Below are 13,272 nucleotides of genomic sequence, written 5' to 3'. Positions count from 1 at the left end.
AAGGCATGTCATCGACAGTTCCTGTCTCTCTGTAACTCCTCCATATCTGAACTGCATCTCTTTGGTTCGCTCTGAGAGGCCTTGACACTTCCCTTGTTGAGAGTACTTCCTGGCACAAAGTAACAATGTGGATGTGATCGAACCGCGATGTTGAGCGTCTAGACAAGGTTGAACTACAGACAACACGAGCCGTGTACCTCCTTCCTGGTGGAATGACTGGAACTGATCTGCTGTCGGACCCCCTCCATCTAATAGCCACTGTTCATACACAGTTGTTTACCTCTTTGGGCTGGTTTAGTGACATCTCTTAACAGTCAAAGTGATTGTGTCTGTGATTCAATATCCACAGTCAACGTGTATCTTCAGGAGTTCTGGGAACCGGGGTGATGCAAAAGTGTTTTTGATGTGTGTATATTTTTTCCATTCATCAATTAAATTCAATATCTCTTCTATTACCCAAGTATTTATACCAGCCCTCGTCTTTTTACCTATTTGATCCTCTGCTGCCTTCACTGTTTCATCTCTAAGCTATCCATTCTTTTTCTACTGTATTTCTTTCCCCTATTCTTGTCAGTCATTCCCTAATGCTCTCTCTGAAACTCCCTACAGCGTCTTGTTCACCCAGTTTATCCAGGTCTCATCTCATTAAATTCCTACCTTTTTGCAGTTTCTCCAGTTTTAATCTACAGTTCAAAACCAATGAATTGTGGCCATAATCAACATCTGCCCTTGGAAATGTCATACAATTTAAAACCTGCTTCCTAAATCTCTGTCTTACCATTATATAAGCTGTCTGAAACCTTTCAGTGTCTCCTGTCTCTTCCATGTATACAACCTTTGTTCATGATTCTTAAACCAAGTGTTAGCTGTGATTAAGTTATGCTCTGTGCACAATTCTACCAGTCAGTTTCCTCTTTCATTTCTTACCCCCAATCCATATTCACCTACTACTTTTCCTTCTCTTCCTTTTCCTATCATCAAATTCCAGTCTCCCATGACTATTAAATTTTCAGCTCGCTTAACCATCTGAATAATTTCTTTTATCCCATCATATATTTCTTCAATCTCTTCATCATCTGCGGAGCTAGTTGGCATGTAAACTGTGGCAGGTGTGGGGTTCAGGCTACAATAGATTAACTGTAGATTGGCTACAATAATGCATTCACTATGCTGTTTGTAGTAGCTTATCCGCACTCCTGTTTTTTTATTCCTCATTAAACGTACTCCAGCGTTACCCTTATTTGATTTTGTATTCATAACCTCGTATTCACATCACCATAAGTCTTGCTTCTCCTGCCACTGAACTTCACTAATTCCCACTATATCTAACTTTAACCTGTTCATTTCCCCTTATAAGTGTTCTAATCTACGTGCCTGATTAAGTGATCTGACATTCCACACTCCAACCCATAGAATGCCAGTTTTCTTTCTCCTGATAACAACGTTCTCCGGAGTAGTCCCTGCCTGGAGATCCAAATGGGGGACTATTTTACCCAAGAGGATGCCATCATCATTTAACCATATAGTAAAGCTGCATGGCCTCAGGAAAAATTATGGCTGTTGTTTCCACCTTGCTTTCAGTCATTTGCAGTACCAGCACAGTAAGGCCGTTTTGATGAATGTTATAAGACCAGATCAGTCAGTCATCCAGACTGCTGCCACTGCAACTATTGAAAAAGGCTGCTGCCCCTCTTCAGGAACCACAGGATTGTCTGGCCTCTCAACAGATACCCCTCCGTTGCGGCTGCACCTACAGTATGGCTATCGGTAGCGCTGAGGCATGCAAGCCTTCCTACCAACGACAAGGCCCATGGTTCTTTGGGGGGGGGGGGGGGGTGTTAAAAATTCAGATAAACATTTAATTTTTGTTACAAAGATTTCAACTGAATTTTGAAAATCCGTAAAGTTACCTGTTGGACAATATGAGGCAAACAGTAAGGGTGGAAAACGAGAATAGATTATTATCTTCAAGTCCGTAAACAACAAATAGAATTCAAGAAAATGAGAAGAATGTAGCATGTCACTTTTAATGAAGCCTATCATTTTGATTTTGATAGGACTGTGACGACATGTCCAGGATGCAGACTGAACAACAGAAACCAATTACTCACTCTTATAAGAGAAATCATAAAAATTATCATGTATAACAGGATGAACAGTGATGATTTTAATTTCCCAAAGTGTGGAATGTTTGCTGAAGATAATTGAAATAAATTGAATGAAGTGACAGAAATGAGTATTAAAATAGGTGTGTGAAGGATACACTCAGGAATTCATGAGACAAGAAGTTCATGAAAAGTACAAAAGAAACCGAGGAAGGGAGTTGCTACATAATCTGGAAATCTAAGTCTGGATCAATTCGATAGTAATTTTATTGCATGAGCAAGCAAAGATTTAGGTTTTCTTATTCGATGAATGTGCCAATAATGAAAATTTTGTCTTACAATCACTAGGCTATTCATTAGAACTGATACTTGCTGTTACAGACATATAAACCGACCTGAAATAAGTCTTCCACACATTCTGAACTCTGTACTATTTGATGAGTTCTCATCAGATTAGTTGTACACTGTGTGCCTCTAATTCCTTTCCTTTCAGATTTTTTTTTTTTTTTTTAACTTGTGAATTAAATGTATTATTTAAACCAGATTTCTGTATATGTATTAATGGAGTTTCCTTTCACTGTGTTTTAAGGCTGGCCTTGTTGTAGGAGATATGATCCTCGCTGTTAACAAGGACACACTTCTTGGGTCTGATTATGATTCAGTAAGTACAATTTATTTAGAATCAATTTGTTGCATTGTTTAATAAAAGCAGTGTTCTTATAAATGTAATTCTTTGTACATACTGTTCTTTGCCATTAGGTATTACTGAAACTAATGTTTGTATGCAGATGTAAGATACAATGATAACACAATGAGCTTAATTTATTTGCCTTGTACCCATTTCAAATTTAGTTGAGGTAAACCAATCTCATGTACTCTTTTTGTTTCCCACAAAGGCGGCATCACTTCTGAAAAAGACAGAGGGTGTGGTCACACTGATTGTGTGCAACCCAAACAAAGCCAAGCAGGAGGAGGAAAAGAAGAATGCAACTGGAACTCCATCACCAGGAGAAAGTATGCCAGTTCAACAAGCATCTTCTCCAACACCAAAGGAGCCGGAGAAGCCAAGTATGTCTTTTGCGGGGAAAAAAGAAAGAAAAAAACAGTGACACACATCTCAAAGCAACAAATGTGCACCTGCTGAGTTGTGGAGGGCATTTGACTAATATCGTACTCCATACATAACCATAGATAGCATACACTGCAATAATATATAAATTACTTAATTTTATCAATAAATTTATATAATATTATGCGCTTGAAAGTTGTATTTTTTATGGGGCACCTTTTATATTGAACATCCTTATTCATTTCTTTGACTGGGCATGTCTCTTGAACTAAGAGAAGATACAGATACTACATCACACATTTCCCTCAAAAAATCACTTCTTTGACCACTAATAGAAACAAGATAGACATAACAGCAATTTAACAACAAGATGAAAATAGGTCATATAATACCATGACATAAGACCCACAGCAATACAGAAAACCAACAGTGACAAAAAGATTGATAGTAATCAGGAGCTCAATAGTGATGAGAAAAGTACATTAAAAAGTGACTGTTTGTTGGAGGGGGAGGGGGTGGAGGGAGCAGTCACAAAAAACATCCTTGAAGACCTAAACATAAAGACAGGTATCAGTGGCCAGATGAAAATGGAAGAAAAAGAAAAGAAACGTGAAGAAATATGGAACAGAAGATAAAAGTTTTATGACAAATGTGAACAAAATCTTTACTAGGCAAATAGGTTGAGACACAAGTGAAGGAAACAGAAGAGGGAAGTGAATAAAAAATTTCATGAGTATGGCTGCCACTTTTCTACCTGACTACTAAAAAACCAACCAGAATTATAGAAAGAAACATTTTTATTGTACTCGGTCTGACTGGTTTTGATAAGTGCTTAACAATTTCAAAAGTTTGTAGAGAGAAGTTTTAAGCAAGTAGACCATTTCTTGGCTTATAAAAGTTTCCTTATTGAAGTTGAACTGTTCTTCATTATTAACACGTAATTAGTTTACAGAGATCTGTGATAAGTGGTTGTCTGCATCGTTCCCATTCTTAGTTGGACATAATCATTTTTATTATATTCTCTACCATCACCAAGAGTGTGAGCTTGGCAGGCACTGATGTGAGTCATACTGGGGAGTGTCTTTCATCATCATTGTTCTGACTGTATCTTCTGATCTTCACCTGATTGGATCTGTTGCAGTTTGCTATTACATAGTTTTCAATGACTCTTCAATTTCTGGTCTACTTAAAGTGCAGAAAGTTGTATGATATCCACATGACACACACAACAGTCCCTATACCGATTGCATGCTGTGAACTTGGAAAGGTGTTTACTTTTCAAGATAATTATGAAAAGGCACTCCATGTACAGTCCAACTGAAATTACTTGTTAGTAGACACTTCATACTGTAGACATTAGTCCCTCCAATTGGAGCTCCCAGCACCACACAGAGACTGTCTGCTATTGCTAATACACTGCAACTAAGAGTAATTTCACTTGCAGTTTTCGAGTACCAGAATGTTCTTCTGTAATCTGCTATTGAGCACTGCCCAGCAGCTTATTTAACTGTTGTTGTGAGCAAAATTTCATTCCATCCGTGTTGGCAACCTGCTGTCTGTTGTGCAGGCATTAACAGAGGAGCAGCTGACAGCTCATGTGCTAACAATGTAGTGCACCATGGAAAACATCAAACAAGTAGTTTTAATCAAAGAGTAGGCACATCGCTGCTCGCAGTTTCTTAAACAGTTCTCTTAAATTATGCCAATTATTGTGTTCAGTGACTTTTGGAATGGAGAAATGCCGTTCGATTAAGAACAAAATGCTGAGTTTCAGTAAGCATTTTGCAACCACTATGGTGTAAGTTTGCCATCAGTAACATACACCATCATCCAAAAAGTTCAGAGACTGATTTTATTTCTTGTGTACAGGAAATGTCAGCACAGTGATTATGGTGTCAGTTAGAACTTACTATTGTAAACAGCAGATGTGCAGTTGACCTGTATGTTCCGAGCTCGCAGTGTTATGTAGTGGACATGTAACTGTAGTTTGTCACAACCTGCAGTGGAACAACATCTCTAAACCAAGTGTTCAAGATATCCTCCAGAATCGTTCGAACAAGAAAAAGTATGTGCAAAGTTTTCCTTTCGCACTCCTTGACTTCCAAACAAAAATGAAAATTTGTGTATGCCTGCCACAACTTGATTGAAGTGGAGAACATGAACAGTTCTTTTCTCGAAAAAATTATCACAGATAATGAGACTTGGTGTTATCAGTATGAACCTACAACAGATAGAAAAAGGGCAAAAATTCACATGATGGGTCAGCACTTTGACAATATAACTGACATTCAAGCCAGGATGATGTGTGAGTTGAATAATATCTCAAAGATGATTTTTCATGTAGTCTCGCATGGTTTTATTAATGTTCTGTTCATTGTATTCAAGTGTGTGGAGATTATTTGGAACAAATGAAGTCTTGAAACCACCATCTTCACATTTCTCTATTCTTTACTAACCAGTCTCAAAACATTTTTGGTTATGTCAGGTGATTGTGATATTGTACAGTTGCACTAATTCAGTTTCAAGGAGGTATGCTCAAGCAGTGGAGAAGTCATTACTCAGCATTTACAGCTATTCTCTCAAGGTGGAGGAATTCACTGCCTGTTATTACTGGTACAATGCTTAAGGGATAAACATGTTTTCATTTGGCACATGGTTATATCTTAGTTTTCGTTCAGTGAACATTCTCCTAGTGGATTTCAATAAAGGATTGCACATTCCTTAATTATTGCTATATTCAGTGCCTTACATTACTATCCTCTGTCTCAACAAAATGCAGTTTTTATAGTCGCAACAGTGTTTCCTGTTTCATAAGGAGGAAATCCCAAGTACAGTACTCCAGGAAATGCCAAATCTAGTTTAATGTGTGTTTTTAAAGTTGTGTGGTTCCAAACCTTTTCAATAGATTGGCAGTGGTAGATCAGAAATTTTTTCAGGCAGATGGTTATATTGTGCTTTTAACTGCACGAATAAGGTTAGTAAGTTTTTTGAAAATTTTTGTGATGTAAATTATACCATTATTGATTATAAATTTACATTTACTTTGTGGTTGTGTTTGGAGAATTTTAATGATGTCTTTTACCATTGTCCCCAGGATTTGAGCAATTTTAGGCCACATTTACCCTGGAAGTAATTTTATTAGTGCAAGTGGCACACTGTTGAGAGCATTAATGGCAGTAGTTGTTTTTGAGCTTTCTTGCATTGTATGTTTAATATTGGAATTAACCTTGTTTGAAATGTCTTCTATCTTTCAGGATGACTGCATATTATTTGTCCTTTCTTCAGTATTCATCAATGAATCAGATCTTGAAAGACCATTAATAAATTCAAATATTAGCATTCGTTTGTTCCATTCGACATATCCATTATTGCTCAGCCGTGTACATAAAATATTATTTTTTCAATACCTGCAGTTATGGTTATGTAAATGTTATCTGCCATCACATGCTTTCATAGCGTTAACTTGTTTTATGGATAAATTGATGAGGACTGAGAAACATTGGCTGTTCAGCTTTGCAGCTGTTGCATTTCATTGTAAATACTTTTTCAAGCACTTGAACACTGTGTGGGCTAAAACCATGCAAAAAAAAAAGAAAAACTCCTTTTACTGAAATAACATTTTAGTAGTAACATGCTTCCTTGCTTCCTCCTTTCTTCCTCGAATACTGACTTGAAATGACATCTCCTTTGTGACCTTTATCACTGGCCGATTTGGGGGAGCGTATGCATGTTGAAATTCATTCTGACACACAAAGATTGCCTACAAGTGCATAATTGAACTTTGTCAGTGCTGTGGATTGATAAATAAAGATCAATTACAGAGCTGTAGCCAGTGTTTATGCAACAATGAATTTCTGCAGCTGTGTGCTGCTTCCATTAAAGTTTTCATGCAGTTTGTTCAACCTGGTCGTAATGTAACCAGATAGTGGTATGGATTTCCTGCTCAATATTCTATACAAAAATATCTGGTTTAAATTTCATTGTTCTTTGTGTTCATTGATATCTTTCATGAGTAGTGGACTTTATACCAACACAAAGGTTCATCCATTTCTTTCTTAAACATTACGTATCAGATATGAGGCAGAATCCTCCCACGAAGTCACTGTGATATGGTGCTCCATTGTCACAATTCACCCATAGCTGGATATGTTTCTGAAAAGATTTGAAAATTAATATTCTGCTCTCTCTCTCTCTCTCTCTCTCTCTCTCTCTCTCTCTCTCTCTCTCTCCCCCCTCTCCCCCTCCCCCCTCTCCCCCTTACCCCCCTCTCCCCCCCCTCTCTCCCCTCCCTCCACTTTCCCTCCTTAAACCTTCCTTCAATATCTTCTTCTTTTGTATGTTATCATGTCATGTCATTTCAGTAATTGGAGATATTTTATCTATTTTTATGTAGTTTGTATTTTTATGATTAACTTTCTGAGTTTAAATGTTATGCTGTGAAGCTTTTTTACTCAAGGCATTTTTATTGTGACACTGCACTGGAATGTAGCATAAGCATGTGTATATTAGTCATGCACTGTTCACATTTTTTTAAAATTTTATTCAGAGTTTGTTGCTTGGTTCTGATAATGTAATTAATGCCTGCACTGCTACTGTGTGTGTTCAGTTTTTACGATTATTTTGTTTTGAAGAATCATGAAATGTATGTGCTTGAAGAAGCCTGTAGCAACAAACTGCCTGAGTACTGAAAAGCCGCCAAGCTGAATTTGTGAATTGTTGCAGCAGATACATTTCATTTCCTATCTTCCATTGTTATTCACAATGCACAATCAGCACTTTTTATTTATTGGGTGGTTTTTTGATGGAAAATTGATGCATGTAGTCTGCAAAAAGGCGGTAAGTTTCTAATCAGTTGGATTTAATGTAATCCATTATGAGACGGATCTCATTTCTGTTCTTTGTCATCTTCTTAATTGCATCAAGAACACTCTTAATTAATTAATTAACCTTCTTATACAGACAATAAATTTCTACGTTGGAAACACCCTACTCAGCCAGAACATTATAATCAGCCATCTAGCAGCATGTTGGCCCATCTTTATCATTCAAAACGACTACAGTTTTCAGAATGAATATTCACTCTGCATCAGTCTGTGCACTAATTTGGAATTCCCTGGCAGATAAAAACTGTGTGCCAGACAGGGACTTGAATGTGGGACTTATGCCTTCAGCTATGAAAGGCAGAGGTCCTAGATTCGAGTCCCGGTCCAGCACAAAGTTTCAGTCTGCCAGGAACTTTCAACTGCAGTTTGATCAGAATGGATTGTTTAAGTCCAAGTGATTTGAATGGAAGCAGTTGACACCAAAAATATATATACAATTGATTAACATGTTTGTGAACTGAGATGAGGTTGCAAGCTCATGACTGTTACTTGATGAGAACATATATGGGAGTAAATTGGGATTGATAGGTACATGTCTTTTTATAGATATCAACTGTTGCTCGTCATCATGGTTCTCCATTGTAGCAAGATTTTGGCTTTGTGACAAAGGAAGTAGTTTTGCAGAAGGGTGCTATGTCTATTGGGAAATACTTCAGGTCTTTGGTGGTTTAGCTACATGATATACAGAGGTCCAAGTAATTGCTCTCCGTAACCTAATATTGTCAGTTGTGATGCATGCACCTATCATGGTGGGCCCATCAGTCCTCCCCTTCATATTTTCCTTTTTATGTCACTACCCCAGCATAGTGTTACATGACTATCAACACACTGCATCCAGATTGGTCACACAGTTGATTTCCATTGCTTCATGATTCATGTTCTCAAATTAGATATGAAGGTGAGACATTCTGACATCTACCATTAGCTACAGTATTAGTCATCAACTTATGAAAAGTAATTAATGACACAAGCTGATGGACATCCATGAAGGTTGGCATTTCCATGATACTCACTCCCAACTGGCTAATCATCAGAGTCCGCTATTCATTGAAGTGGCTTAAACCAGCTGCTTTCTCAATTTCCTGAACAATGAGATGACTGTATGATTTCCTTGTATGCTTTTTAGTTGTTCTGTACCTTTTTTTACCTTGACGTGCTCTCCAGATAATGCGAGTTTCCTAAGTTCCATGGCAGAGCATGCCCTAATTTTGTTGCTGACCAGAATAGCCACGACACTTAGACAAACCAAATACAAAAGAAGTAACAAAAATGGGAGTACTTATTTTACCACCCGCTTAAAAGAAGAGTGCCAAGTTTGTGTGTGTGTGAATAAGTGGGCATAGGATTTGACTTCCTTGATGATGAATTTATATTTAAGTCTTTTGTCTCTCTATCAAAACTGATTCATTCACCAGCATTCTCTACGTTGATTGGAAAGAACAATGCCTCAAAATAAAAAGTAGCACGCTTTTGTGTATTGTCATATCAGGCAGTTTGAGTGCAACAGGCAAAATTGCATTTCTACGTATTAATTTTTAATTCTGTGTTTCTGCCTTGCCTTTCATCACACCTGCTGTGGATATGAAATAAAATGCATGGTCATGTGAGTACCGGCTATTTTGCTGAATGATAAACATTTGTGCCATTTAGCTGAAGCAAAAAATGATGTGTCTGTCAATTAAGAGAGACTGAAGCTCATTGGAAATTACACCTTATAACCTGTAAAATATTAGCTGAATCATTAATTTTTTTCACCCTCATTAACATAAAATCGTAAATCACTCTCCTGTGTACATAAATATCTACGTTTAAACTATGTAGTTTGATTGCATTTGCCTGAGGTACATCTTTTTTCCAGGACTTTTTCCAAAACCGTTAATACCATTGGCCAAACCACAAAAAACACCATCACCAAAAACGGTCCGTGTTGTTTCTCCAACGTCAACTCCAACATTGGTGGACTCTCTGTCACCTGGGACCTTTGTGCCAAAACCATCACCGGTTCGTCCGACTGAACTGGTGACTGCCACCGATACTTCTCCCTCGGCACGGTTGTCGCCCTCTCCATCTGGTAAACGTCTGTCTTCCACTCCAGAGGAACCACCAGCTGATCCTGCAACGTGTGAGATTGTGCCAGGGAAGGAGACAACTGTGGAGATAAATAAGGACAAAATGGGACTTGGACTCAGTATTGTGGGTGGCTCTGACACCTTGCTGGTAAAGCTTTTTTTTTTTTTTTTTTTTTTTTTTTTTTTATATATATATATATATATATACTAATCTCTTCTATATTTTGAACTAATCCGAGGTTTAAGTAATACATAAAATTGTTTTTCAAGCCTGTGCCAGAATGCTTTTAAGTAATTTAGATGAGCAATTTGGTTGCCATATAATATGAAGTGAATAGATAAGCTTATGACAAGAAATGTACTACATGCATTTCTAAGATTTACACTTGTTCTGGCTTAAAATATTCATGTACCTCAGTTGTCCCATAAGTAAATCATGCATTGGCAATGCACTTCACAATTTCATTACATTCCACTGATAAATTAGGGCCTGTAGATACACAACTGTGGGATGGATAACTTCTACATTATTATTCCTATTTGTTATCCTGAGCTGCTCCATGAGTCCAAGTATAAGAAAAATTGTGGAAGTGCAGAAATTTGTAAGAACCAAGTGCCTACCATAGTTCAGAAGATATGATATCACAAACACTGAGCTGCATGAAAAACTGCCGCCTTGTGGATGACATTTAAATTTAATCAAAATATCCACGGGTGTGCTGCCGGTCTATAGTGTCCAACGGGCACAATATTTCGGCGATCATACATGTCGCCATCATCAGGTGAACTGACGGACTGAGCTCCTGTGAACGTGCCGGCACGGAGATCCGTACGCTATGGCTGCTCAGAGGGAACTGGGTTCGGTCGCGGCGGCGGCCGATTTAAATTCCCTCCGCCCGCGGCGCGCATCCTCCGCTGTCCGTGCCCCGCGCCACGGTCATGCGGTGGAACAGATTGCGACGGCGTCTGAGATGACGTCGGTGTGATGGCTCTGTCCGCCGTGGTCATCACAACTATACGTTTGCTCGATTTACTCTTGATTAACCCAGTCGCTGGTTCCCAAGCCTTGTTAAGATTATAGCCACAGTCACGGTTTATGAGGTCGTCATTGGTGCGAATTTCGATGGCCTCTCTAACAACGCTGTCCCAGTATCTCGACGTCTGTACCAGAATCCTCGTGCGGTCATACTCCATGGCGTGATTTTCCGACAAACAATGTTCAGCGACCGCCGACTTGCTCGGATACATCAGTCGAGTGTGCCTCTGGTGTTCACGGCATCGATCCTCGACGGTACGCATCGTCTGACCAATATATGACTTGCCACATTGACACAGAATCTGGTACTCGCTGGCCTTCCTCAAACCGAGGTCATCTTTGGCGCTCCCCACCAGTGCACGAGTTTTATTTGGAGGACAAAACACAGTTCCGACCCGGTGTTTCTTCAGAATGTGGGCGATTTTCCCCGAGAGTGTGCCTGTGTATGGAATAAATGCAGTGCCTACCTCTTCCCTCGTGACTTCATCCATCTCAACAGGTTGTGCTGCAGTGGTTGGGTGGAGAGCACGTTGAATCTGCCACTCTGAGTATCCATTTTTTCGAAATACAGTTCTCAGATGTTTCAATTCCTGGGGTAGACTCTCTGCATCAGAGATAGTGCGCGCCCTATGTACTAGAGTTTTAAGTACCCCATTCCTCTGTGAAGGGTGGTGGCAGCTGTCTGCGTGCAAATACAGATCAGTGTGCGTTGTCTTCCAATACACCCCATGACCTAGGGTGCCGTCAGCCCTTCTCTTGACCAGGACGTCAAGGAAAGGTAATTTACCCTCCGTTTCAGTCTCCAAAGTGAATTTGATGTTGGGGTGTATGGAGTTTAGATGTGTAACCAGCGATGTGTAAATTCACTATGGAGACTGAAACGGAGGGTAAATTACCTTTCCTTGACGTCCTGGTCAAGAGAAGGGCTGACGGCACCCTAGGTCATGGGGTGTATCGGAAGACAACGCACACTGATCTGTGTTTGCACGCAGACAGCTGCCACCACCCTTCACAGAGGAATGGGGTACTTAAAACTCTAGTACATAGGGCGCGCACTATCTCTGACGCAGAGAGTCTACCCCAGGAATTGGAACATCTGAGAACTGTATTTCGAAAATATGGGTACTCAGAGTGGCAGGTTCAACGTGCTCTCCGCCCAACCACTGCAGCACAACCTGTTGGGATGGATGAAGTCACGAGGGAGGAGGTAGGCACTGCATTTATTCCATACACAGGCACACTCTCGGGGAAAATCGCCCGCATTCTGAAGAAACACCAGGTCGGAACTGTGTTTTGTCCTCCAAATAAAACTCGTGCACTGGTGGGGAGCGCCAAAGATGACCTCGGTTTGAGGAAGGCCGGCGTGTAACAGATTCCATGTCAATGTGACAAGTCGTATATTGGTCAGACGATGCGTACCGTCGAGGATCGATGCCGTGAACACCAGAGGCACACTCGACTGATGTATCCGAGTAAGTCGGCGGTCGCTGAACATTGTTTGTCGGAAAATCACGCCATGGAGTATGACCGCACGAGGATTCTGGTACAGACGTCGAGATACTGGGACAGTGTTGTTAGAGAGGCCATCGAAATTTGCACCATTGACGACCTCATAAACCGTGACTGTGGCTATAATCTTAGCAAGGCTTGGGAACCAGCGATGGGGTTAATCAAGAGTAAATCGAGCAAACGTATAGTTGTGACGACCACGGCGGATAGAGCCATCACACCGACGTCTTCTCAGACGCCGTCGCAATCTGTTCCACCGCACGACCGTGGCGCGGACAGCGGAGGGAGCGTGCCGCGGACGGAGGGTATTTAAATCGGCCGCCGCCGCGACCGAACCCAGTTCCCTCTGAGCAGCCATAGCGTACGGATCTCTGTGCCGGCACGTTCACAGGAGCTCAGTCCATCAGTTCACCTGATGATGGTGACATGTATGATCGCCGAAATATTGTGCCCGTTGGACACTATAGACCGGCAGCACACCCGTGGATATTTTGATTATCAAATACGCCGGGAGAAACTCAAGAATCACATTTAAATTTATTACTTGTACTTGCACAGATATACGAGGGCAGTTCAGAAAGTAACCTCCGGTTGATTTAAA

General features: G+C 40.1%; 1 protein-coding gene across 7 annotated transcripts in view; it reads left to right on the top strand.

The window, feature by feature from the left end:
- Positions 1-13,272, top strand: part of LOC124613056 (multiple PDZ domain protein-like) — a 1,056,684-nt gene that overhangs the window by 942,658 nt on the left and 100,754 nt on the right. For 6 of the 7 annotated variants that reach the window (XR_006979603.1, XM_047141635.1, XM_047141639.1 and 3 more), the window contains 3 exons: positions 2,695-2,766; positions 3,002-3,173; positions 9,916-10,274. Coding sequence is in view for 6 of the 7 variants with exons in the window: in XM_047141635.1 (XP_046997591.1) it covers positions 2,695-2,766; positions 3,002-3,173; positions 9,916-10,274 (603 nt within the window). In the remaining variant the exon portion in view is untranslated. The remainder of the gene's footprint in view (positions 1-2,694; positions 2,767-3,001; positions 3,174-9,915; positions 10,275-13,272) is intronic. The other variant, XM_047141637.1, reaches the window with a different exon arrangement.

The sequence above is a fragment of the Schistocerca americana genome, chromosome 4 (genome assembly GCF_021461395.2).
Source record: "Schistocerca americana isolate TAMUIC-IGC-003095 chromosome 4, iqSchAmer2.1, whole genome shotgun sequence".
In the NCBI taxonomy this organism is placed as follows: domain Eukaryota; kingdom Metazoa; phylum Arthropoda; class Insecta; order Orthoptera; family Acrididae; genus Schistocerca; species Schistocerca americana.
The sequence above is the reverse complement of the archived record's forward strand: the minus strand, read 5'-3'. Positions and strand labels throughout refer to the sequence as shown.